At 32.3% G+C, this 27250-nt stretch overlaps 1 protein-coding gene and 1 long non-coding RNA gene across 10 annotated transcripts in view; one reads left to right on the plus strand and one right to left on the minus strand.

Annotated features, from left to right (window-relative positions):
* LOC112656655 (uncharacterized) overlaps positions 1-4421 on the minus strand; it is a 189055-nt gene extending 184634 nt beyond the window's left edge. For both annotated transcript variants that reach the window (XR_007409011.1, XR_007409010.1), the window contains exon 1: positions 4162-4421. This is a non-coding gene — a long non-coding RNA (uncharacterized LOC112656655). The remainder of the gene's footprint in view (positions 1-4161) is intronic.
* Positions 1-27250, plus strand: part of SPAG16 (sperm associated antigen 16) — a 916366-nt gene that overhangs the window by 754640 nt on the left and 134476 nt on the right. Inside the window, exon 17 of one of the 8 annotated variants that reach the window (XM_049106787.1) lies at positions 9820-9948. The exons of the other annotated variants lie outside the window; for them this stretch is intronic. Within the exon in view, the coding sequence (XP_048962744.1) occupies positions 9820-9845 (26 nt within the window). The 3' untranslated portion in view covers positions 9846-9948. Of the gene's footprint in view, positions 1-9819; positions 9949-27250 lie in introns of those variants that run through there. 8 annotated transcript variants of the gene reach the window in all.

A 27250-nucleotide genomic window follows, 5' to 3' on the forward strand; every position in this document is an offset into this window, starting at 1 on the left:
AAATATCTTTTCCCCATAAAGACCAATCTTGGGTTGTCATTGTTTTATGCAGAGTAGGAGGTAAGAATAGCAACTAGTTTAGAGATGGAAGTCTGGCAAATTCCTTTATTTAAGCAGTTAACCTGGAATGTCCTTTCCTTCAACATGCCTCTTGCTGAGATTCTGCGCTGCATCTATTTGTAAATATAAAAGCTGCTCCTGGAGACAGATGGTTATTTACAGTGTTTTCTCTATTATGCAGGATAAATTATTAACAAGAAAATAATTGAATATTGAATATGCCCTGGCAAAGAAATAATCTTTCACTAAGTCTGTCACATAGTATGCTGCAAGCATGCATTCCAATTAGTAGAGTGGGCCAAGTAGATTAATGTATCAAATTGTTTAAATTCATGATCCAAACCTACTTTTCTTAAGAACTTAGTACAATTGGGAATTAATTGTTATTCAAGTTTGCTAACTTTCTGCAAGTTGGAACTATATTTTATGACCCATGGATTTATATCATAATTCAATATGTATACCATTGAAAAAGTTTTCCTGAAAGCATTTTTTTTCATTTTGATGGTATAATACCATAGCTGATCAAACAGTTTATCATTTTACTATATTAAAATATATAGGTAGGATATTTTACCTTATTTTTCTTAAGTTTCAAACTACTAAATATTGACATAAAAAAAGAACAATTCAGCAAGGAGAGTAGAATGACTAAAATATTTGAATATTAAAGGATTATAATATGAGTGTAGGAACAAACAAAATGGTTTAATCATTAAGGAATAATAATCCTCCCCGTGGTTCTCAAAGTGTGGTCCTTTCATTGGCAGCATCGGCAGTTTATGGGAACTTGGAAAAAATTCAAGCACTCAGGTCTCAGAATTCTGAATCAGAAACTAAAATTGGGGTCCGGCCATCAGCATTTTACAATAACCTCTAAGTGATTCTTATGAACACTAAAGTTGAACAACCATCATTCTATCAAGTTATTTATTCTTTTAAAACATTCTTACAATTATACCTTTTCATCTGCATTAAAAAATAAAAGTATTATTATCCATATTTAACAACTGAGGAAACTAAACTCAGCAAGATTAAGATTAATGTCTTCACTTGAAAGTTCCACAGCTAAACGGATGGCAGAATCAGTACCTGATTTGACTTTCATTAACACTTGTCTCCATTAACAAACTCATAATTTTCTTTCTTTTAAGACTGTATTTGCTTATTCATGAGAGAGACAGAGAGAGGCAGAGACACAGGCAGAGGAAGAAGCAGGCTCCCTGTGGGGAGCCTGATGTAAGACTCAATCCCAGGGCCCTGGGATTACACATGAGCCAAAGGCAGAAGCTCAACCACTAGTCATCCAGGTGCGCCACTCACAATTTTCACAATTTTAATTAGATTAAAAAACTGAAGGAAAAGGAAAGTCTAGGTGAGGCAAGACATTGACTTTGGCATGAAGTTGAAAGTAGGGGAAGGACAATCAATACACTAACATCCAGTGAGTATACACTCCCAAGTAGAATGAAGGCTGCGAAGAATGATGTTATATAGTTTCTGCCATGCACATTCTTTGATTCTTTTAAGAAATCATATAGCATTTAGGCATGGATGATACAACCATAGGCAAGATACAGCACTTGCCTTCAAGGATCTTCCAGTCTACTGGGAGAAACATATCAAAAAATGGATAATTTCAATATAGAATAAAATATGCTACACTATATAAAGGATGCCATGATGAACAGGAAAGAAAAACTTCTGGCACTGAGTTTAAGAGAAAGGTTGCCAAGTGATCCAAAGACCATTTCCTGGATTATTAGAGAATCTTACAATGGAATAGAGGATATACAGTGGAGTAGAGGAAACCCATAAAAATACCTAACAATATGAGAAATAATGAATGGTATGAACCCTTGTCATCTCACCAATTTTTATCTAAAGAAGGGTGCATGAGTTTTCAAGTGTCATTATTCCAATGAACCTTTGTCCATAGATATATTTGAAATTGATAGAAAAGTTTTGAATTGTTTCTTTATTGAATGAAATAATTTAAATATTTTACAACAACAATCAAGCATATACTTATTCTATTTAAAAAACACTATAATTTAGAATGTTAAAGACAAAAAATAATAGGTTAGTGCTTATTTTTTATTTTGGAGAAATTAGATACAAAAGGTAACCTGATGCTATTAGAAAGTGTTTATATAGTCAGTGCAAAAGTGGAAGACGTCACTGATCATGTTATAGAATAAGTTATAATAAAAGATCCATATAATCTGTATAACCTTCTCCTCTGCTACAGAGTTCTTATGTTAATCAATATAGTTCCTTTTTATAACAATATCAGCTAAATTCAGCACAATAATGTTGAACTATTCCATTTTTGCTAATTTAATCTCACACTGAGTTTTCTCTTACTTTCTAACATTATACATGATGAATGTAGAAAAACAGGCAAACACCTAACATATTGGAGCAGATGGAGTAAAAAAAAAAAAATAACTAAATCAGAATGATTTTACTAAAATTTTCAGTATGTGAGATGATGAAAATGAAGATTTAATATGCAACAACCTTTCCATTGCTGTAATTCTACAACAGTGAGCCCATGATGACTAGCATATTTTGCGCACTAAATTATACTGTTTGGCATTTTTGCTATCTGATTCTGGATAATATATCAGCTAGCTAATTTCTACATTAACTAAAATGAATAGCGAATATACTCCATTAATCTCACAGCAATATTGCAGATAAAATTAAGATTTCAAGAGGTCAACTGATGTTCCCAGGTCTCGCAGAAGATAAATGCCAAAACCAGGATTTCACTTTAGATTTATCTGATTTTACTACAGTAGGGTATCGTCTCCCCCACGCACCTCCTACTCACAAACACAGAGGCAAATATTAACTTTTTTGTTGTTAGTTTCTATCTTTAATGTGCCAAGAGAAGGAAAGAACCAATTAATGACCCAGGAACAGTTTTTAGAAATATTTGGATCATAGTCTTGAAAATTAATTTTAAAAATTCTTTCAAATTACGTTAATTTTGGATAATTTGGAATTAAATTTATTTTGCATTCAAGTGTCATTGATGGATTAATAAATCAGTGTATATCTAGATGTTGTTATTTTAGTAAAAAGGCTGCACCTGTTCATGTAGAATTCACTTAGACGGCTTTTATTGGCAGCAGGCTAAGAGTTCAATAGCACATTTGACAAAAGCAAATTTCTACAACTAGGATGAGATATACACTGATATTATTAAATCAAAGTCTAAATTTAACATATTACCCCCAAAATATTGCATTCCACCTTTTTCAAATAAATGTTCTTCAAATAGATATTGCACCTACCTTTCTCAAATAAATATTGAACTGCACCTGTCCTTTAAGCATTGAGTCGTCATGCAGCAAATACCTAAAATTCTGAAGACCTTAGTGAATTCACTCCATCCGAGAGGCAGAAAGAAGTGCATGGAATTAAAAAATGTCTATCTACCTCCCTTTTTACACCACTGAAAATATTTTACCACTTATTAGTGGGACAGAGGAGTGGTCTGTGGTCACCAAAATTGTGACAATTACTAAGAATTCACTTCTCCAGTACAATGTATACCCTAATCTATCATTACATTCTACAACTACTAGTGCATAGCATTTTTATTTGTCTATTCTTTAACTTTTTTTAAAACTAATTTTTAGGACAATGAATACAATGTACAAGTGAAGTGAGGTGGGAATTGTTATTCTGAAGGAAAAAATGCACATTAAATTCTTCATCGTACATTAAAGGAATATGATAGGAGTGTAAGTGTACTTCATTCATGACTTGATAATTAGAACCTAAACATCTGCCAAATCATATTATTGTGTAAATAACTCCTATAAGGTGCCTACTAGCAAACTCAGATCAATTAGTACATGTAATGGAAGCTCAGTAATAATTACAGCTACAGCTAATGAGCATTTTATTTCCTGTGTGCCAAGCATAGTGATAGATACACTTTAAGCTATTCAGATATAATACATTGAAAATTATATTGAATGTAGGGGGATTATAAAGAATTACTAGTAAAAGGAAACCAGGTATGAATAAAGCCTTCAAAGATATATAGGAAGTCAATGCCCAGCATTTGTCATCATGACTCACCAAAATAAGGTGATGATCGTGCATAGAGATTTTTCAGTCATGAAGCTTTAGGCATCCTCTGGATTCAAAGAAGTCCCCTGAACATGTCATCCTGAGAGTGGCTATGGAATGAGAAATAGCCATAAAGCTTACCCTAAGATGAGAGTGACACAGAGCTTATGCCATCTTCCTTAGAAAAACAGCATGATGTCTATTTTGAGCCCTCCACCTGGCATTTCCCCCATTTTATTCCTGGAACTTATTCTCCTCATAGTAACTGTTTCTTTCCATATTCATAACGTGTACTTTTAATCTCTGAACCTCATCATGAAGGTCAAGTGGAACTTTTAAGAACAAGGATATTTTTTCATAAAAATCAGGAGTTAGACTATTGTGTGCTTCTGTGGTTAGCAATAATGTAGCAACAGGGAAGGACAATTTTATCACTTTTGCAGCTCTTCTTTTGTTACTCTTCTCTTTATGCTCTGGATTTAGGGTCAGTTCTGATATGACATAATATTTCTAAAGGTAGAGAATGTACTTCTTTGAAGCATTTTGAGATATGATCCATAAGAGACTGGGAAGGTTTTTTGAATTAATAGTGTTTAATGAGCTAGCTGCCAAACATTAAAAACACAGATTTTAATTCATTAATTGCTGTTAGTATTTTATTCATAAAATAAATAGCATCATATAATCACTAATGATCTACTTTCATGGAGAATGTCTTTATAGCAAGCTATCTCTGAGATGTTTTCAGAATTAATTCTACATTACTAGGTTTCTGAGAACAACTATGAATTTACTTTAAAATGTTAATGAAAAATTTACTTAAATATTTAACACATATAATCCTCCTGGGAAATGCAGGAATTAAATTAAATTTAAACTAAATTGCAAACTGTCCTTATCTCTTACATCATTATAAAATGCAGTAATAATCTGGAGCCAATAATTTGCTGACTCGACTTTTGTCACTTACTAAATCAGATAATACTATGCATAATATAATTATTTTTCTATGAGTTTATAATCCCCTTCCTGGAAGTAATCTTATCTTTAGTTTGTCTAATTTTCTTTATAAAAAAAGTAATTTGGGACCAGAAAAGTATACTGTAAAAGTATGTTTTTCAAAAAACATGTAGAAGGAAAGAAATATAATATGATTTAAAATCAATATATGAAGATTAAAACTGATAGTTTTAATTGCTGTTTTTCACACTTGAAAACTATAGAATGATTCTCCTAAATCTACAAGCATCTTGTTGCTATAGATTTAGAGATTAAAGCATTAAATCTAATTCTCAAACAAATGTTGGAATTGTAAATAGGATCTTATGCTATAGAAATCTATTGTAATTTAGGTTATCTTATTGCATTAATTACCCTTAATAAAGTTAATCATACAATTTGTTTTCATTTCATAAAATGTAACATTTTCACATAGGTTAGCAATAGTATCTCTGGCTTTTAAAAAAAAAAGTTTTTATTTAAGTTCCAGTTGGTTAACATACAGTATAATATTAGTTTCTGGTGCACAATTTAGTGATTCCACACTAACATATTTTTAGAATATTACCTCAAAATCAAGTTGTTGATAGGACTGTGTAATCTGAATAGATATGATAATATGATATTTTGTATTTAACTTTCCATCTTCTTGAGTTATCATTCTTTCACCACTATTTATTACAGTGTCCAATTTCCACGGACTCCACCCCTCTATTCTTATCAGTTCCTTGAAATCAAGCTGTGTTTTATTCTAAAATTATTTTTATGCCCAGGATCATTTTGTAATTATTTCATATCATCATAAACAATCCTACTGTTACTTTCTCAGTGGTGTAAGAATTAGATTTCCCGGTTTTAATGTGTTCCATCAGAATCAGTGCCAAGTTCAGATGGAAAAATTGTAATTGCATTTTGATCAGAAAAATTAATTCAATATATGTTGAAGAAATTTTGTTAAATTAACATTATAGCTGTTATTAACAAGGCACTACCAGGTGAATGTTTCATAAATTAAGTTAAATACTAGTTCACTTGAATAGTTTAGGATTTCATGTGCTATCTAGTTTCGTCTTCCCACAAAATTCATGGTCTATGTATTTGACTTACTAAACTTCACTCACATGGCTACTAAACATTGTGAAAGATTACCTTCTGTGATAGAAATATTTTTATGCCTAACAATAAACGTATCTGTAGCTAACATTTCTTAGGAGTAAATTTTATTTGCTATTTAAAAATTGGCATTCAATTGCCATACCTGACTGATCACCATAAACCTCTATTCAGAAATTGAGTTTTGAGATGTTCTTTGAGGCTACTAGAGTCATAGCTCTGATGTATTACTCACTGAACTGCCTTTTATTTATTTATCTGAATTGTGGTTACAAAAATATAAATCTACCACCTTAGCTATTTTTAAATGTACTGATTAGTAGTGTTAATTATATTCCTATTATTGTGCAGCAGCCATCTAAAATTCATCTTGCAAAACTGAAACACTCTACCCACTGAACAAAATGGGTTCAGTGTTATTTTTAAAACTGGATAGTTTTTCTGGATTTGGAAAAGCTCTGTCCTTCTCCATTATTTCCCTTTACTTCCATGAACATAGATTTTAAATTGACTTTGAGAAAACAAACATAAACACTCATTTTAATGAACATGTATTAAGACTATTTAATAATAAGATTGTTCCAGGATTTCTTTTCTGAGTGCCTCTGGTTCTTGGTCATGCAGCTTTGAAGAATGAAGAAGTAGACTATACAGAGTGGTGAGCAGCAAAGCAAGGTTTATTGAGCGGTAGCAAAGTGATAGTATAAAGCTTCCAAAGAGGGAGGGAGCTCAAAAGAGTTGCCACCAGAGTTTCTAAGTCTAGGGGTTTTTATGGGTTTGTGGGTGGGCTGTTTTAATATGATTAATCTTCCATGAACCTGTCATCTAATCAGGTTTTTGTCATCTCTCCAGTGGTAAAGGATGGAAGGCTCCTTTCAGGGTGATGTAAAATCCTTTGAAGGGTGATTCCCTCTTAGGGCAGGGGCTCCTTGGCCCCTTGCCTGCCTTTCCTCCAACTATCCTTCATCAAGACCGAACTATAGTTCATCTAGCTGTTTGATAGACATTATATCACTGCTTTTTCCCTGCAGTCCCTTTGCCATGGACTGTATCAGCATCACACTATAGATGAGTAGAGGGCACTCAGGTTGTTTTGTCCGTGCATAGAATCCCTGAGAGGAAAGTTGTGATTGTTGGAAATGCGATGGATCTAGTTACAATTAAATACTTTAAATTGGCTACATAGGGATCCCTGGGTGGCGCAGCGGTTTAGCGCCTGCCTTTGGCCCAGGGCGCGATCCTGGAGACCCAGGATCGAATCCCACGTCGGGCTCCCGGTGCATGGAGCCTGCTTCTCCCTCTGCCTGTGTCTCTGCCTCTCTCTCTCTCTCTGTGCCTATCATAAATAAATAATAATAAAAATAAAAAATAAAAAAAAAATAAATTGGCTACATAAGTGGGAAGAATAGGCACGCTTCTATTTCATTATGACACTCTGAAACTGGTTTAAATTCATACAATTTTCATCAAGGGAAAACAAACAAAATAATAGTAGGAACTGCCACCCACCGGTATACCCTCTACCACCAGTTAAAGTAGACAGTACCCAATCCAGAGAAGCAGTATGTGCCTATGTGGAGTCGTAATGAAAGAAGGATGAGGAAACTGAATCACAGAAATCAATTAGTTTCTTCCCAACTCAGATGATCACCAAGAGACATAAATGGGAATAATATTCAGGTCCTTTCTCTCATCTCTCAATGTCTTTTCTACTTTGCCATGTTGGAGAGGTTTTCCCTTATCACTGCTAATTTAGGAGTTTCAAAGCAGTACAAAACTGCCCTCAGGAGACTGAGTTATTGTTTCTGATTTCCCTCATGTTGATGCCATGGAAAACAAACAAACACAACTCCAAAGCCAAATAATTCAAATGCTAAGTTGTATCTGGCTTTGTTACTGTATTTGTTTTTAGTCACAGTCCTGAAGAGAATGTATACTCTTTGAGGGCAGAGTCTCCATCCTATTAATCATCATATCCCTCCGGCTTTCTCAGGTTCTGGTTTATTGCAGATAGATAAGAAAATTTGAAAAGAAAGTGAAAAATTGGCTTCTAGTTAGAATAATTTAAAAACTATCTGATATCTGTTCCAACTGTACAAATTCCACATCTAGCACATATAGCCACCAAAGCAATGTTTAAGAAGGGTATCTTTGAGTGGGAAAGCAAGCTAGAAATCTTCAAGTAAGAAATATGAACTTTTCCTTTTTATTTCTTCTACAATTTTTCTAAGGGTTTATAAAATTTACCTATACAATCTACTTCATATAATGACTTCTAGATGCTATTTAGAAATTGGCCAGTTGTGCCAGATAAAAGCCATCTGAGATCATAATGCAAATCCATCATCAAAAATGTATAATAGAGACTTAGAATTTATATAAATTCTACTAAGCGCTTATTTTATATGAAAGAGGAACGCATTCAACAGCACATACATAATTAAATGTAAATGTATGCTGAAAAAGCTCATAATCATGAAAAATACATATCCTGATGGACTACTTTTATTTGGCAACCTTTTCCTCCAATATCTGTCTTAATATTCAAGGGTGGATTAGAAATTATATCTACAGTCCCAACTCTTTCGATGAAATATGTATGAGTAGGTATAGATAATTTATTTTCCTTCAGCTGTCTATAGAAATGGATAATTGCATCTTTCTGAAAACTTAGTGAAGCCATTAGGTCTCTTCTAACCTCTAACTATACCTTTATAGACTTTAATATCATCAGCTAGTATAACTTAGTTATGCACTGTTATTTGAGGGTGCTCATCCCATTTCTCTAGCATCTTTTATGTTGTTGTAACATTTACACAATGTATCAGTACATAAGGCTTTATTGTTTGACTTAAAGTAAATTCTTTAGTGACAACATTTTCAAAAGAATAAGAGTTTGTACTAGTTAAATAAACTGATGATGAAAACTCTTGTACATTCTGTTCAATTGTTCTATAACTACTCTAAGAAATAAAATCAATTAGTTAAAAAATAAAATAAGTTGAAGTAGAAAAGATGTTTTAAAGTATTACTTAAACTGAAGGAGAAGTAGGAAGAGAAATGTCTAATAACCTCACAGTTAATTACTTTATAGGGTACACTAACTGCCTCCTCTCTGAGTATAAGACAAAGAAAAAGACTTAAACTGCCATAAGAGAGAAGTTGTAGGAAAAAAAAATTTCTAATGATTAGTGTTTGTTAGTAGTATTGAAGTTAGTAGTATTGAAGTTTGTTAGTATTGAAGTTAGTAGAATTGAAGTTTGAAGTTTGAAGTATCCCGAGCTGAAACTTCCAGAATGTCATATCCTAGATGTTTAAAGAAAGATGTAGATAATCAATTGCCTAGTATAGTTTAGCTTAATCTTGCCTAGAGGCAAGGAGATAGATTAGTCATCCAACCTCCTGGGGCTATGATCCTGTATTTCCTAAATTGGATTGCTTAGCCCATTAGAAAATGAAGGCTTTATGAATTTAAGGTCATATGTCTAATTCTTACTTCAACCTGTTAGTTTCCCTTTCTTCTGAAACCATGAACTCTACCCTTAATCTTGACAGTTTATCTTGCAACTTTCACCCATTGACAAAACAAGATAATCCAAGTAGCCAAGCACTCAATCATCCCAACTCTCTAGCAGATGTCTCATTGAAAGCTCAACTCTCAACACCAAAGGAATGCAAAGAACAGGTAGTTTATTACAATTTTTTATTGTAAAAACATAGAAAGGCTAAAATTAGCCTAACAAATTGCAATTCACTTACATCAAGAAAAGAGAGATACTTCAGAGGCTTGTTCTCTTTTCTCCTTCAGTGACTTATACTGAGTGATTTTGAATTTTGCTTCTCCAATCTCTTCATTCCTGATAAGTAAGAAACTTCTCAACTGTATTAACCGAATCTACCAAAATATTTTGTTTTGAAAAATAAACAATTAAGAAAAAAATGCATTTTCTTTTATTTTTGAATAATAGAGTCTCTGTAATCACTGGCTATAAGAAAATGAAAACACATGAACTGTGTTTTAATATTATAAATAATACAATAAATCCCCACTGTGTAAAATAATGCAAAATCTATATTTCATGAAGTCACCATAATTCAAACACATAAATCTCTTATATTAAAAAATAACTTACAAAATGTGTGATGACTTCTGTCAGCACGTACTTGGCATCTTCTACTCAGATGCTAATTGTGATCTATTAATCATCATTTGGGTAGATATGGCCATACACTGATTGTTTCACTTTGTTGATAAAATAAAAATTTATCTCAAGAATGACTTGCTGATTAGGAAAACTGAATTCTCTTAAGCTTGGGACTTGGAAAATCAATAATTGGAAAGATAAATGTTTAGGGTCTTAATGAAAAGCAAGTATAATAAAATCCTAAGATCCTGAGGCATCGTCTAAATTTATAGAAGTGGTAACTAAATGTTCAAAACGGAGGAGACTGGGGAGAGCCTGAAAACCTGGTTCAATGCCTTGAAATATTTGTCTCTTTAAAGTGATAAATGAATTTTAATCAATTTGTAGAAATAGAACCAGAAGGAGCATTATTCTAAGTGGTATCAATAATCAAGGAAGAAAATCCTGACATTAAGTGCTCACCATCTTTTTCAGTAGTCCCTTGAGATGAATGCAAGATAGGAACAAAAAGAACTGGATTATAACATACGAGTTTGCCTATATTTATTTACAAAATTGTCTCAGAGTGGAGCTTATTTTTGGAGGAAACTTGTCTCCTTGGAATAAGGGTTCCCAAAATTCATCAGAATCCAAAATTCACCAGAACCTGGCCTAATGTTTTATGGAGCCTTATTTTAATTATGTTAATGTGAATAACTAATTAATCAATCTCCAATATTGATGAGTATAATAAATCACCTTTTTGTGATATCTTTGTTATATGTATATATAATCACATAAAAGGTTATAATATATTATAACAATGAATTTCAGTCTAAATATCACAATTATCTAATTTAAGAATATAAGTTTATATATATCACTTCCTGCTTGAGAGGTTTTTTTTTTTTTTTTTTTTTTTTTTTTTTGAGAGGTTTTTTTTTATGTCAATATTTACCTTCAAGAGTTCACCAATAACATATAATCAATGTATATAGGCAAATAATTTCCTAAGAATTTGAATAAAAAATATTTTAAATTATGCTTATGAAATATCAAACAATATGGAGTTTGGATTGGCACCAGGAAATAGCATAGAGTATTTCCCTATTTCTATAGCCCTTCTCCACAGATTTTCTCATCAAACGCATTTCGTCAGTTCAGTTTTAGCATATTGCCTGCCTCTAGGAAGGCTGTGAGTAGGAATGAAAAAAATCTCAAATATTTCACCATAGGCCTCACTCAGGTCTCACCCCCATCACATACAGGGCAAAAAGATACGACATTACAGCATGATCACTAGTAATGTTTCCAAAGTTCAATTTAGAATTTTCACAGTCATTTATTGTTTTATAAGTATAATGTTAATCCAATGCATTATGTATCATACAAACTCTTACTATAATGGCTTTCTTGGAAATCAACTCAATCTATTGTATTTGTAAAGAAAGTAAAGAAAAGCCTTCAGATTTTATATATATGAGAGAGAAAGGAGAAAAACAAACATTTAAATTGAATATATTTAAAATAACTACATATATATATATATATATATATATATATATATATATATATATATATAAAACACCATGGATCAGAATTCTTATGAAAATTGGAGACATATCCTATATTAAAATCAGCTCAATGCAATTATAAATAGACCTAATTGGCAATGGGATTTAAAGCTTACCTACTAGTGTGTAACTAATTAATAGAATTTTCAGCTCACTCAGCATGTGACTTCTTCGACGATAAGCTGAAGTTCTGAAAATAAATACTTAAAATGACTATGCATATGATTTTTAAATTACTCTTCCTGTTTTTGGAGAAATTAGAGAACTAAGCATAGTATCTGCAACTGATATGAGAAGCAAAATAAAGATGTAGTATGACAGAAAAAATGATCATAAGATAAAGTAGTGATACAATAAACAATTGCTATAAGTGAACTTTTACACTACTAAATCTTTTCATAATGTAACTAAAAATTAATTTTTAGAAAACTTTCCCAAAAATTTACATGAAAATATATGCTATGTTGAAAAGTTTATTTTAACTCCCAATGTTCTTCTAGTTTTCAATAAATAACATTGGAATTCTATTTTTTATCATAATGATCCTCCTGTTAACTGATAGAGCTGATTGCTATCCTAATATTTTAATCAATTTCTATATTCTGTATATATTTTTGATTCTTTGTATTCTAAATAGAAAGTTATATTTAAAAGTTCTGTAATCCTATACACTCTATCTCTTCTCCAAAAAAAAATGACTCTATTCCAAATATCTCTTTCTGACTCTAAACTTCCGTAACTATCTTCCCAAACTTTAATTTTAATCTTTCAATTACTGGCACCATTGGTTGTTTTTCTGTTCTAATTCCCTGCAGCCACTATGGTCTGAATTTGCATTCTAATTCTCAATTATGCATGTTTCTCAAACACCACCCATAAACATCTACTTCTTGGCACTGTCCCATAATTGCCAGATTACTGTGCAGGAATATTGTGACTCTACAGCAACATTCTGAAATCATGGATTTAAGATTTACATAGATTTTTGTAGGTGTTTTAATATCTACTCTATCCTCAGTACAGTTGCCCTCTCTACATCCTACAATTCCCTGATTACCTTGCCTTTCTCCATCATCTCTTACCCCTCAACTCATCAAATATAACTCCATTATCTCAGCTAAGATGCCTCAGTAACCACCTTTTTTAGGGCCTAGTGTTGCTTAATGATACATTTTTCCTCTATATAATCAAAAGAATTATTAATATATTGGCTGAAAGCTTTGGAGAGAAACCTGACCTGTAGTCTGAAACTTTTTTTTTCATTAAAAAGCTATTTTGGGGATCCCTGGGTGGCGCAGCGGTTTGGCGCCTGCTTTTGGCCCAGGGCGTGATCCTGGAGACCCGGGATCGAATCCCACATCAGGCTCCTGGTGCATGGAGCCTGCTTCTCCCTCTGCCTGTGTCTCTGCCTCTCTCTCTCTCTCTCTCTCTCTGTGTGACTGTCATAAATAAATAAAATAAAAAAAAAATAAAATAAAAAGCTATTTTGGGTTTAAAAATAACCTATTTTCCACACATAAAGAAAATATCCTTTTGTTTTCTAAATTATACTGAACACAGGTTCTAGTGTGCACATTAAGCTGCGTCTGACCATCTGCTCAATAAAATCTAAGGATACTTCAGGGCCATTTAAGCAAACAATTTTCAGTTCTTCAAATTAGGGATTTATGTCAAAATTATATTATATGTGACATTTGCACTTTATTAGTCCTAAGTAGAAGAAGTTTCTTTAATTTACTGGATATGTGTTTAAATCCCCTCCCCCTCCTTCAAGGGCCTAAAACAAGTTTTGAATGAATCAATAAATAAATGCACAAACTTGCAATGTAAAATTCACATGATCAGTTAAGATATTTCATGTATAGATTTCTGGCATATGTTCGTTCCCATTGCATGTGTGTTTTAGTTTCTCCATGCCCAGTAGTCATTTTGTATCAGCCATATTTCTAGAAGGCACTCTGCTGACAAAGGAAAAAATGATACTGGGGGTCAGGAGATATATGTTTTGTTTTGTTTTTTTCTAGCTCTGACACTAACAGAGCTACTTTGGACAAATCATTGGACCCTATAGTTTACAAACTCATATATTCAGAGGATAAGATGCTGTTCAGTTCTCAGTGGCTGTCGCAGATTGTATTTTCCGAAAATAGTTGCCACAATATCTCCCATCCAACCTACTCTTCTATTTCTCAGAGAACCGGTGATGTAATATGGGTAGTCTAGAATCCACCTTGAATCTGGGTGGGCTTGAGACTTGCTTGTTACTAATAGGAGTTGCAGAAGTAACACTAAGTGACATCTGAAGCTTGGTGAGAAAAGTCCATGTAATTCAGGGTTAGTTTCTTGAAACACTTGAACTGGAGCCCTGAGCTATCCTATAAGCTCTTGACTGCCCTGAGTCCAGTAAGCTTTAAAGCCCAAACTAGATCACACAGGAAGATCATGAAGAGAAAACTAGCTAATCCTCAACTCCTCCAGCCTCCCACTGTTCAGCTGTAACCAATCTCTGAATGCAGACAGATGAGAGACCCCAAGCTAAAGTCATCCAGCCAAGGGCTTCCTGAATTCCAGAGCCACAGAAAATGTGAAATATAATAGAATAATTTTGCTTTAAGCTACTATATTTTGAAATTATTTTTATGCAGCATATGTATTCATGAGCTAAAGAAACTATTTTGTGTTACAAACTATTTCTTTATTCTTTGAAAAGAATAAAATGCAATATTTTTAGTTAACTATGTAAATGTTTTTGGCACATATATATTAGCTAAGTGTCTTGAATTATTTCAGAGAAACATGCTATAATAATCATCTTGTTTATTAGATCATGGGTTTTTGAGAAGTTGAATATGTATTTTAGTTGAATTAGGTGCAATTTCTTTAACAGCATCATGAGAGTAGAATCACCTGGGAATTGTAACTGAAAATATCATTTCCAAGAACTACCAGACTGGGTATATATAGCCTGATTTCTATTCCTTTTCTAGCTTTCAATCCTGACCTCCCTGAATCTTTACCAGTGAAATCTCTATTAAGAATTTCATTATGTATCTTAGAAGAGTCATGAGCTATTAATGACTGAGATGATCATGCCCCCTGAAAAAAAATCTAAATATAGTCCTCTGAGATCCAATACTTTTGTTTTATTTTCTTTTTTTATGTATTACATTAGTGGGGCTCTCTCATATATTAATTATCCCCTGAGAGATTTAACTGTCATTTTTATGAATGAATTCTTCTTGTTTACCAAATATCTTCCTGATAGTAGATGCTCAAAAGATGTTTGATGACTGAATAAAAGCCTATAAAGAGGAATAATTCATTAAAGTGTGACTTTAATAATGAATCACACAGAATATGTAGCTATTAAATTATGGTCAAGAGGATAGAATAAGTTAAAGCTTAAGCATCAACTAATGCATTCAACTAATGCCTTCCCACTGTCTGTCTGTAAGCATTGGACAGGGGATGTGGGAGGACAGACACATTTTTCATAACACAGAACTGAAATAACATAGCAACAATATTAGCATCAATATCTCAGGACAGTAGTTCCAAAATTCTGTTTAAAAAACTAGTTTTGAGTGGAAGGTTCAGAGGACCAGACAAAATGATTGGAAAGGGAAAGATCAGCAGAGTAGAAAAAGAGAAAGGGTGCATGTGAGATAACATTAAAAATGAATCTATAAAACCCAAATGTCAGAATACTTGAATATTTTTAATATTGAAGAAGACAGCCAACAAAAACATACAGCTGTTAAACAAGAACAGGCTGGTACGAAAGAATCAATAAGAAATCACAAAAAATAGGGGCACCTGGATGGCTCAGTGGTTAAGCATCTGTCTTTGGGTCAGGTCATGATCCTGGGGTCCTGGGATCGAGTCCCATGTCTGGCTCCTGACTCAGTCCCCACTGAATCTGCTCTGCTTCTCTCCCCTCCTTCTCTTCTGCTGCTCATGCTCTTCTCTCTGTATCTTTGTCTCAATGAATAAATAATTTTTAAAAATCATATAAATAAAATTTATATTCATAAAAAAGGTAAAGAGTATACTCTAGACTTGATATAAGTTGATATTAGGAATTCATCCAGAATACGATAACAACAAAAAAGTAACTACCTATAAAAATATTGAGAGGTACAAATACATCTAACAATAATGTTAGAAATAAGAAGTTGGAGGAAATTTTATTGACTCTGAAAATATTGTCTGAGTACCTACCATATTCTAAACACTAGATATAACAATGAAAAAAGAGAAAATATCCTTATTGAACTTGAATTTTAGGAAAGTAAGATGGTAAACAAACAAATAAATATATGAAGTATAGATATAATTGATACTATGAAGAAAATTAAAGCAGGATAGAACAAAGTGAGAGAAAAGTGATATTTGAGAGATGGTCAGAAAAGGACCCTCTGATATAGTGAAACTTATGGAAAGACTGAAACACCTTGATTATCTAAGCCTTGCAAATACCTTGGAGAAGACTCTTCTGAAAACAGAATCACAAAAGGCAAAAGGTTTGAGGCAAGAATAGTGTGGGTATACTTGGAGAACAATAAAACGGCCTTTCTGGCACAGAAACAATATTTGAAGAAATTATAAATAAGAATTTCCAGAACTGAAGAAAATCAGGAGACCACAGATTGATAGTGCCCTCCGATGGCAAAGAATTGTAAATTTACACCTAGACACACTGAAACTGAAGGACTTGAACAATAAAAAGAAAAATCCTAAAAATTATTGGAGATAAAAATCAGACTGATTATCCTCAATGAAGAATCCAGGACACAAAGCAGAACTATTAGAAAGTGATGATGGAAAAACTGCACCATAGATTTTTAATTTAATGGTAAGGACAAATTAAAGTTCTTTTTCTGCAAAAAAAAAGTTAGGATTTATTTACCACCCTCAGATATACACTAAAGACAGAAGGAGAAGGAGGAGGAGGAGATGGAGGAGAAAAATAATAGGATATTGAAAACAACAATACATGCAACAATTGCCAATAAATTCAATTAACTAATTCTGAAAAAAAGGTTTATATGAAAATATAAGATACTCTTACACTCAGTACTCTTAAGTATTGACAGTAGCATGATAGAAAGCTAAATTACATTAAGGTTTGCATTATATTTAGCAGGAAAATAAAAATAATGAATGAGAAAAGCACTTAAACATTTTTTTTTAATTTAAATGGGTAAATATGAAGTATAGGAGTATGTTCTATTAGTAGTAGTGGTAGTAGTAAAAAGTTTGATTAAAAGATTTAACTTACAAATATTGTTGATTTAGGGCCTTCTAAATATGTATTATTTGGGGAGACATAGCTTTGGGTAGCTTTAGTAGAAGAAGACTAGCTATGTTACAGTAACAACTAGACCCCAATGTCAGTAGTTTAGCCCAATGAAAGTTTATTTTTCACTCATTAAATGTCTGATATGATAAGGGATCTTTCTGGTAGTTTTCCTTCAATGATGATTCAATAATTCAGTCTACGCTCATTTTGCAACTGAATTCATCAGTTCTGGTAGTTTTTTGGTGGAATCTTTGGGTGTTCTCTATATATATAGTATGTCATCTGCAAATAATGAAAGTTTTACTTCTTCCTTACTAATTTGGATGCCTTGTATTTCTTTTTGTTGTCTGATTATTATGGCTAGGACTTCCGGTACTATGTTGAATAAAAGAGTTGAGAGTGAAGATCTTTGTTTTATTCCTGATCCTAGGGAAAAGGCTCTCAGTTTTTCTCCATTGAGAATGATATCAGATGTGGGTTTTTCATATATGGATTTTATTGTGTTGAAGTATGTTCCCCGTAAACCTACAGCATTGAGGGTTCTTATCATGAATGGATGTTGTCCTTTGTCAAATGCTTTCTCTGTGTCTCCTAAAATGATCAGATGGTTCTTAGCCTTTCTCTTATCGATTTGTGAATGTTGAACCACATTTGCAACCCAGGAATAGTCACACTTGATCATGGTAAATTATTTTTTTTAATGTATTCTTAGATTCAGTTTGCTAATATTTTGTTGAGGATTTTTGTTTCTATGTTTTTCAGAGATATTAGCCTGTAGCTCTCTTATTTATTTATTTGTTTGTTTGTTTGTTTCTTTGTAGTGTCTTTATCTGGTTTTGGTGTCAGAGAAACGCTGGCCTCATCAAATGAATTTGGAAGTTTTCCTTCCTCTTCTATTTTTTGGAATACTTTGAGAATAGATAGAACTCTGCCTTAAATACTTGGTAGAATTTGCCTGTGAAGCCATCTGGTCCTGGAGTTTTGTTTGTTGGGAATTTTTTTGATTACTCATTCAATTTCTTTGCTGGTAATCAGTCTGTTTAAATTTTATATTCCTTCCTGTATCAGATTTGGTAGGTTGTATGTGTCTAGGAATTTATCCATTTCCTCTAGTTTGTCCAATTTGTTGGCAACAAATTTTTCATAATATTCTTTTGTAATTGTATTTCTCTAGTGTTTATTGTTATTTTTACTGTCTCGTGCTTTTATTTGTTTGGGTCCTCTCACTTTTTTTTTTTTCTTGTTAACTTTAGCTACAGGTTCATCAATTTTATTGATTATTTTCAAAGAACCAGTAGCTGATTTCATTGATCTTTTCTATTGTTTTTATAGTTTCCATATCATTTATCACTGCTCTAATCTTTGGTATTTCCTTCCTTCTGCTAGTTTTAGGTTTTGTTTGTTCTTTTTCTAGCTACTTTAGGTTTTAGGTTAGGTTGTTTATTTGAAAATTTTCTTGCTTCTTGAGATAGGCCTGTATTGCTATAAACTTCCCTCTTAAAACCATTTTTGCTGTGTCCCAAAGGTCTTGGGTCACTGTGTTTTCATTTTTATTTGTTTCCATTTGCTTTTTATTTCTTCTTTTATTTCCTGGTTGACCATTCATTAATCATGTTATTTAACCTTCATGGATTTGTGGTTTTTCTAAATTTTTTCTTGTGGTTAACTTCTAGTTCTATAGTGTTATGGTCAAAAAATATGCATGTTATGAATTCTATCTTCTTTAATTTGTTGATGCTTGCTTTGTCACATATGTGATCTATTCTGGAGAATGTTCCGTATGCACTTAAAAAGAATATGTGTTCTGCTGTTTTAGGATGCAATATTCTGAGTACATCTGTTAAATCCCTTTGGATTAGTGGGTCATTCAAAGCCATTGTTTCCTTGTTGATTTTCTAATTAAAGCATCTGTTCATTGATGTAAGTGGTGTGTTCAAGTCCCCCTACTATTGTATTATTTATTAGTTCCTCTTATGTTTTTTAAAATTGTTTTATGTATTTGGGTGCTCCATTTTGAGTGCATATATATTTACAATTGTTTTATCTTCTTACTGATTTGTCCACTTTATTTTCATATGGTGTTCTCCTTTGTCTCTTTTCTATTTAAAAAATTTTTTTGTCTCTTGTTACAGTCTTTGTTGTAAAGTCTACTTTGTCTGCTGTAAGTATCTGTACTACTCCAGGTTTCTTTTGACATCTATTTGCATGATAAATGTTTCTCTGCTGTCTCACTTTCACTGCAGGTATCATTAAGTCTGAAATGAGTCTTTTGTAGGCAGTGTATAGATGGGTCTTGTTTTTGTTTTATTTTTGTTTTTTTTAATCTATTTTTTTTCACCTTATGTCTTTTGTTTGGACCGTTTAGACCATATACATTCAAAGGTATTATTGGTAGGTATGTATTTATTGCAATTTTGTTTTGTGGTCATTTCTAAAGATTTTCTCTTATCCTTCCTTGTCTTTATCCCTTTCATGGTTTGCTGGCTGTTTTGTGGGGTTTTTTTAAAGATTCTATCCTACTTATTCATGTGAGGCACACAGGGAGAAACAGAAACAGGCAGAGGGAAAAGCAGACTCCCTGCAGGGAGCCTGATGCAGGACTCAATCCCAGGACCCTGGGATCATGAACTGAGCCAAAAGCAGATGTTCAACCACTAAGCCACCCAGGCGCCCCTGTTTGCTGTTTTCTTTAGTGATATATTTGGATTTCTTTCTCTTTATTATTTGCATGTTTATTAATGGTTTTTGATTTGTGGTTTCCACTAGGTTTATGTATAACATTTTCTACATGTAGCAGTCTATATTAAGTTGATGATCATTTAAGTTTGAACCCATTTTTACTGTTCCCACATTTTCATCCTTTTATTTTATGAGTTCTTTGACTGTTGTTTGTTTTTTTTTTTGTTTTGTTTTTTTTTACAGAAATGTTTATTTTTACTGCTTTTGTGTTTCCTACTCATACTCTCATTTTTGGTCTTTCCTTTCCACTTCTAATATTTTCTGCAGGGCTGGTTTAGTGGTTATGAACTCTTTTAGTTTTTGTTTGGGAAACTCTCTCTCTCCTATTCAAATGACAATCTTGCTGTATAGAGTATTATTGGAAGCAGGTTTTTTCCCATTCAGCACTTTGAATATATTGTGCCACTCCTTTCTGGCTTGGAAACTTTCTGCTGAAAAATCCACTGATAGCATTAGGGTTTCCTTTGCTTGTTTTTTATTTTTTTATTTTTTTTATTTTTATTTATATATGATAGTCACAGAGAGAGAGAGAGAGAGAGAGGCAGAGACACAGGCAGAGGGAGAAGCAGGCTCCATGCACCGGGAGCCCGACGTGGGATTCGACCCCGGGCCCCCAGGATCGCGCCCTGGGCCAAAGGCAGGCACTAAACTGCTGCGCCACCCAGGGATCTCCTTAGTGTTTCCTTTGTATGTAAGGAACACTCCTTTTGCCTTACTACTTTTATTTTTTTTTCTTTTATCACTATATTTTGTCATTTTAATTATAATATGTCTTGGTGTGGATCTGCATTCGTTGATAGTATTTGGGGTTCTCTGTGCCTCCTGGATCTGGATATCTGTGTCCTTTCTCAGATTAGGGAAATTTTCAGCTATTCCAAATAGTAATTAATCTTAAATAAATTGGTTTGATGTGTTCAATATTATCATTTTTTACATGGTTGATTTTAAAATTTTATTTTCCATGGGTCATACAAATATTTTTGGAGGAATATATTTCCCATTTTTAAGCAAAATCTACTAAAAAAATGAAATCCCTTATACTTTTTGGAACCACTAACATTTCCAAAGAGCAGTGTAAAATGATGATACAAAGAGCACTGGATTTGCAATGGAAAACTTGAGTTCATTGCAGGTTTTGACACTTGTTGGCCTGAGAAATAATAACTTAATAATCACTTAACCTTTTGCATCTATAAAATGAAAGGAAAATGCATTTTAATGCATATAACAAACTGATACATTTTATAATTAAAAATGCTAATTATCATTGTTGCTTTAACCTGAGATAGTGTTTTATTACATCAAAGTTACTAACATGAAATAAATCATCTGTAAATTATAACCAATATAACCAGTGACTATTTGGCATTTTTTCCTCACACACACACTCTTTCTCCTTTTGGAAATGTAATGAGCTCTTTCTTGTAAGGAACACATTTTGTGGCTTAGAGAGGTTTGATCTTTATTTGTTTGCCAATGGTAAAAGCATCAACTGGATGGTGTGCCTATCACTCTAGCACCAGTGTTTTCTAATGTAAAGAAATGCTTTAAGATTTTAATCTTGAATACTCATATGTCCACAATATTCATTCTACAACTAACATGTCACTCTATGAATTTAGCAATCTATCTTCCCTGTGCTTAAATCAATGAATCTTATTTTTTTTTAGATTTATTTATTTATTCCTGAGATACATAGAGAGAAACAGAGACATAGGCAGAGGGAGAAGCAGGGTCCCCACAGGGAGACTGATGTGGAACTCGATCCCAGATCCTGGGATCATGGCCTGAGCCCAAAGCAGACACTCAACCGCTGAGCTACCCAGGCGTCCCTTATTTTTTGAGACATCTAAGTTACAGATATCAGTACAGTTACTCACAATATTTCAATAATTACATTATTTGGAGTTCAACATTTGTTTTGCACAAATCTAAATTGTGCCATTGTTGACTTCCAATATATGCATAAAGTGGTGTAATTCAAACCTCTTACATCAGATATGAAGTGTTATCATCCCAGAAAATTATTCTCTTATGGCCTTTCCCATTCACTATCCACCTACATCCCTCAGCAGTAATTAATCATGGCCCAGATATTTTTCAACTACGTGGTAGTTTTGACTAATGAGTTGAAGTTTTCACTTTTGGTGAAATTTAAATTATTATTTCTTTTCTTTTATGGTCTTCTAAGACCTGTCCTAAGTACCTCTATTTATTCCTAATCTGTATATTCTCCTTTGCTTTTTTCTAAAATCTTTATACTTTTAATGTGTAAATCTAGGATTCATCTCAAATTATTTTTTCAGTATAATGTGAATTTGGGTAAAGGAAATTTTTTTTACTGTTTATTATCTAGTTATTCTAGCAACACATGGTAAAAAGCATTCTCTATTAGTGTTCTTTGGTACTCTTATCAAAATGAAATAGCTATGAAAGTGTGGGCCTATTTCTTTTCTTTTTTGTTACGTTGAACTATTTGTTAATTCTTATAATAGCATATTGTGTCTTTATTAACCTTAATTAGTAAGTCTTTAAGTCAAGTAGTATAAGTACTCCAAAGTTGTTTGTTTCAACCACTCCAATTTCTTTAGATTTCATGTAAATTTTAGAAACATCTTTTCTATTTCTACCAAAAAATAAAAGTTTAGGGTAACTGATTGTTACTGTGTTTAATTTATATATTAATTAAGGGATAACTGACATATTAACTATATCTTACAATCCATGAACATGGTATATCTCACTATTTATTTATTACTTGCTTTCTCGTGGCAGTTTTGTAGTTTTCAGTGTAGAAGTCCAATACTTATTCTGTTAAATGTATTCTTAAGTATGTTATATACTTTCATGCTTTTATAAAGATAATTGTTTTTTTAATTTTATTTTTCAGCTGCTTATTGCTGGGATAGAAAAATATAATTGACTTTTGTACATTTATATTCTATGACATTATTCATTTCACTCATTAGTTGCAATCATTATTTTGTGGAGTTCTTAGGATATTAGACTTAATCATAGCATCTACAAATAGAATTTGACTTATTTCTTTATGATCTTTATGCCTTTTATTTACTTTTCTTGTCTTATTGTATTGGGCAAGACTTCCAGGAAAATGTTGAATATAAATTATGTGAACAGGTATTCTTGCTTTGTTCCAGTATTAAATTAAATGTTCTCAGTATTAAATTAAAACGTTGAATATTTCACCATGAAATACATTAATTGTAGTTTATGAATAGATTCTCTAGTTTGCATGATGAATAGGCATTGAATTTTGTCAAATGCTTTTTCCATATTTATAGATCATATCCTATATGATCACAGTCATTGAAATGATCATAGGATTTTTCTCATTTATTCTTTTAATATGGTGAATGGCAATGATTGATTTTTCACTGGTAAATCAATTCTGAATTTGTGGAAAACAAACAATAAAAGCAACATGATTATCTTTTTATATATTTTAGGATAATATCAATAGTGTTTTCCAAGGATGTGAGATATTATCTATAGTTTTATATTTTGTATATTTTGTCTTGTGGTTATATTGCCTTTATAAAACAAGTTGGGGCATATTTTTTCCTCCTCTATCTGATGAAAGAGTTTGTATAGGATTGGTGTTATTTCTCCCATAAATGTTTAATGGAATTTACTACTGAAACCATATAGGCACATAGTTTTCTTTGTGGGAATGTTTTTTATAATAAATGTATATTTAATAACGGTGTAGTCATTCTCATTTTGTAATTCATTTTGTCTTTTTATAAGTTTTCTTTTTTAAGGAATTGGTCCATTACATTTATGTTATAGAATTGTTGGCATAGGGATGCCTGGGTGGTTCAGCTGTTGAGCATTTGCCTTTGGCTCAGGGCATGATCCTGGGATCCGGGATCAAGTCTTCCATCAGGCTCCCTGGATGGAGCCTGCTTCTCCCTCTGCCTATGTCTCTGCCTCTCTCTCATGAATAAATAAAAAATCTTAAAAAAAAAAGAATTGTTGGCATATTAGATCTTTTAATGTTGTACCACAGATTCCTAAGACACTGTTCATTATTTTAATTTTTTTAGGTTTTTGCCCTTCAGATTAGATTATTTATATTGGTCTATTTTCCATCATCTTCCTTCCTTCAGTCTTACTAGTGAATTTTTTATTTCAGATAGTATATATTTTTATTATACAATTTCCATCTGGTCTTTTTTACATAGTTTCTCCTTTTCTAATAGGAGTTGACATATTTATTCTATGTGAGCATATTTTCGTCTATGTCTGATCATAATCATCATAGGTGTTTTTACTCCTTTGCCAGTTCCAATATCTAAATTATCTTGGGGTTGTACTCTATTGCTTTTTTTTTTCTCTCTTAAGAAATAGTCACATGTTTCTTTTTCTTTGTATGTTGAGTTATTTTGGATTGTATCTTATATTTGCTTAATAATAGCTTGTAGATACTCTAAATTCTTTTACTTTTTTTTGCAAAAGTGTTGATTGCTTTTGTTTTAGAAGGCATTTTACTTGGATGAATTCAGACTAGAGAGTATGTCTCCTCTGAAAGTGGCCAACAATTCAAATCTTAATTCAGTCCTTTTAACTATAGCTAGCTGCTTGGAGTCTGCCTTCTGCATGCTTGATTCAGGGGTCAGCCATATATTGGTGTGGAACTTATATAACTATGTGAAGTCTTCCACATTCTGGCTCTCTTTCTTCTTGGATTCACACACACAGATACACACACACACATTTTCGGTAGATATGTTTTTGACTTAAATTCTATTATTTTTTATAAGACTACAGCTTTTATATGTTTTATCTATTCCCATTTTGCATGCTGGAAACCCCTTCCCCTCTTTTGCTAAATTCAGAAAATTGTATAATGCTCTATAATCTTGAGCCATGTTCTTCTTCCCAGTGTTCACTTTTCTTCACTGTTTATCTGCCTGTTGGGTTTTTTCTTGTTGTTTCACTTTCCAGTACTTTCAAATAATTGTGTGTGTATGTGTTTGGTCTAAATTTGGTTGTTTTGATAGGAGAATCCCAGAATGTATAGTTGGGTGTATTTTCCAAGTAAACTTTTTTTTTTTTTTTTTTGAGCAAAGCAATAGAAGTTTATTAAGCAGAGATACAGAGAAAGCTCTCAAAAGTGAGAGGGATTCTCCAAGTAAACTTCTGAGCTATCCAGATGAGTTATCTACCTAGAGGGCCAGAGAGTGTGTGTCTTAAGCAGTTATTATTTTGACCAAATATTTCTATTATGAAAGTTCAGGGATATTAAGATAGTTTTAAAATCCCTTTGCTGAAGAATTATGTCATAGTACCAAGATTATGTAATTTTTAATGTTTGAACACAAAGGAATAAAATAAATTCATTTAGCAGAGGATTAAGCTATTCTGTTGTGGTTCAATAACTAAATAAAATAAATGAATAAATACTTATGATAAAGAGTCTGTTCTGATTATTGGGCAGTATGGTCTTTGTACAAGAAGCAGATAAAATCTCAGCCCATAACTCCAGGGGTGGAGGAATGTAATTCTGAAAAATTTTCTGAAATCTACTTAGCTTCCATTATAAGCCTCTGCCACCAGGTGGGGAAGTTAATTTCAGTCATTTGGCATCTTTTTCCATTCTTCTCCCAAGGTTATTTTCACATTTTAGGGGGCTTATATGTACCAAAGGAGAGAGAAAATTGTTTAGTCCTTGGACTAATGGGAGAATCAAGGTCTATCTTTAAGGGAGTAAGACTGGAAAGTGGAGAAGAACTGGAAGTGGAGAGTTAGAGAGTATCAGTTAATAATTTGGAATACTATCTCACCATACATTTTCAGTATTTATATATTTATTATTTTTGCTATTCAAACAAAATTAATAATCCAAACATTTCCCAGAACTTGTTTTTCATTTAGGTTTTTATTAAATCGCAATTTTGTTTTTCCAACAATTTAAAGATAAAAATCAGAGTATAAATATATTTGTACATATATATAAGAATAGTCCACAATTTAACAGATTATATTCTAATTACCTCATTTATAAAAGTTATGCCAAATAACTTGTTTCATGAGAGAGCTTTATGCAATTTTGATGTAAATAACAACAACCACCACAACAAAATGCTGGCAACATAGACAATTTGTCTAATCCAAGCCATAATGCTGAATTATGAGACATGCATCTCTAGAAGTAGATTTTTTTTTGTTTTCATCATGAATAAATGAAAACTTAAAAATTGTTTTATTGTACTTATTCTTAGATACTATATGTTGATATTAGACATATATATTGGATATCTAATTAGATTACACATCTAATATTCATTGCATAGCCTAATGAATTTATCATTACTACCCTTTTGTAATTTTTCTTATTTCCAACCACATTCTGTTTTCTTTCTTTTTCTTATTTCCAACTACATTCTGTTTTCTTTCTTTTTATAATTTGCTTTTATTTATCCCAGGGTCCTACATATTTTATGCAAGAAAGTCTTCTCCAAACTATCCTTCCCATGAAAAAATGTAATGTGCCAGGAATCTAAGTGGGGAATTTTAGAAATAAAGATAGGTAAATCAAAACTTTTGGAGTAAATTTCTTGAATGAATTTTTATGTTTAAAAATATGCCATATTTGGAAAGTTTTTTATTATATAATTGATTTCAACATGATGTGTACTTGTTAATTTTTTTAAGTTTTCAAGTACTTCGAAAAGAGTAGTCCTTTAGTATTATCTTAATAATATGATATTTCAGTTTCAGTGACCAAGAAAGAGCAGCTACTACAGAATGAAATGACTCTCTCATGATCCCTATGTTATTTATATAAACTGGTCATTTAAAATTTTCTTAGGATGGTAAAATTTGAAAGAGCCTTGATAAGTTAACCAAAATTTTAACAATATATTATGTCAAACTGGCCATCTTTTTGTCTTTTCTTTCAGTCTTATTTACTCGCAGTCCCCTTTACAAAATGGGTGCGAGGTTGACAGTTTGATCCTAAGATTTTCTCTGACTCCAAAAGTATATGTTTGTAATAAATAATTAAATAATAACAAACAGCATTAAGTGCAGTTAATAAGTATCAAATGACACAATGTAGTGCTCACTATATAAATCTTTCTTTACAGTAATCATTTCTGACCTGCTATTGTGAATCAACAGAGTTTTGATGTTAAATTGTGCTTGTTGATTGAATGGTTCATCAAGGGCACAGGTGCAATGGCCCCACACATGCATAAATTTCACATTTGCATTTCAGCTCC

The sequence above is a fragment of the Canis lupus genome, chromosome 37 (assembly GCF_003254725.2).
Source record: "Canis lupus dingo isolate Sandy chromosome 37, ASM325472v2, whole genome shotgun sequence".
Lineage (NCBI taxonomy): Eukaryota > Metazoa > Chordata > Mammalia > Carnivora > Canidae > Canis > Canis lupus.